General features: G+C 68.1%; 1 protein-coding gene across 1 annotated transcript in view; it reads left to right on the top strand.

The window, feature by feature from the left end:
• Nucleotides 1-3: 3 nt before the first annotated feature.
• Nucleotides 4-332, top strand: part of LOC104501239 (alpha/beta hydrolase domain-containing protein 17A) — a gene marked incomplete at its 5' end in the record, with an annotated part of 2,211 nt that continues 1,882 nt past the window's right edge. Inside the window, one exon of the mRNA XM_010145017.1 lies at nucleotides 4-150. Within this exon, the coding sequence (XP_010143319.1) occupies nucleotides 4-150 (147 nt within the window). The remainder of the gene's footprint in view (nucleotides 151-332) is intronic.

The raw sequence follows: 332 nt of genomic DNA on the forward strand, positions 1-332 counted from the left end.
GAGGAGCAGCTTCTACATCGGGCTGGGCACCCGCATCAACTGCAACATCTTCTCCTACGACTACTCGGGCTACGGCGTGAGCACGGGGAAGCCCTCGGAGAGGAACCTCTACTCCGACATCGATGCGGCATGGCAGGCGCTGCGGACGCGGTGAGCGGGGTGACACCGGGCAGGGGGAAGGGAGGACATCCCGGAAAACCCTGCGCTCCAGCCGGCTGGGAACCGGGCCACGTGGAACGGGAAGGGGCGGCCGGAAAGCAGCTGTGGGGTCAGCGGGTTGGGGGACCTGGAGGGGCAGGGATGCTGCAGGGGGGTGACTTTGCGGGGGGGGG

Source organism: Buceros rhinoceros, unplaced genomic scaffold, assembly GCF_000710305.1.
Source record: "Buceros rhinoceros silvestris isolate BGI_N320 unplaced genomic scaffold, ASM71030v1 scaffold16581, whole genome shotgun sequence".
NCBI lineage: Eukaryota > Metazoa > Chordata > Aves > Bucerotiformes > Bucerotidae > Buceros > Buceros rhinoceros.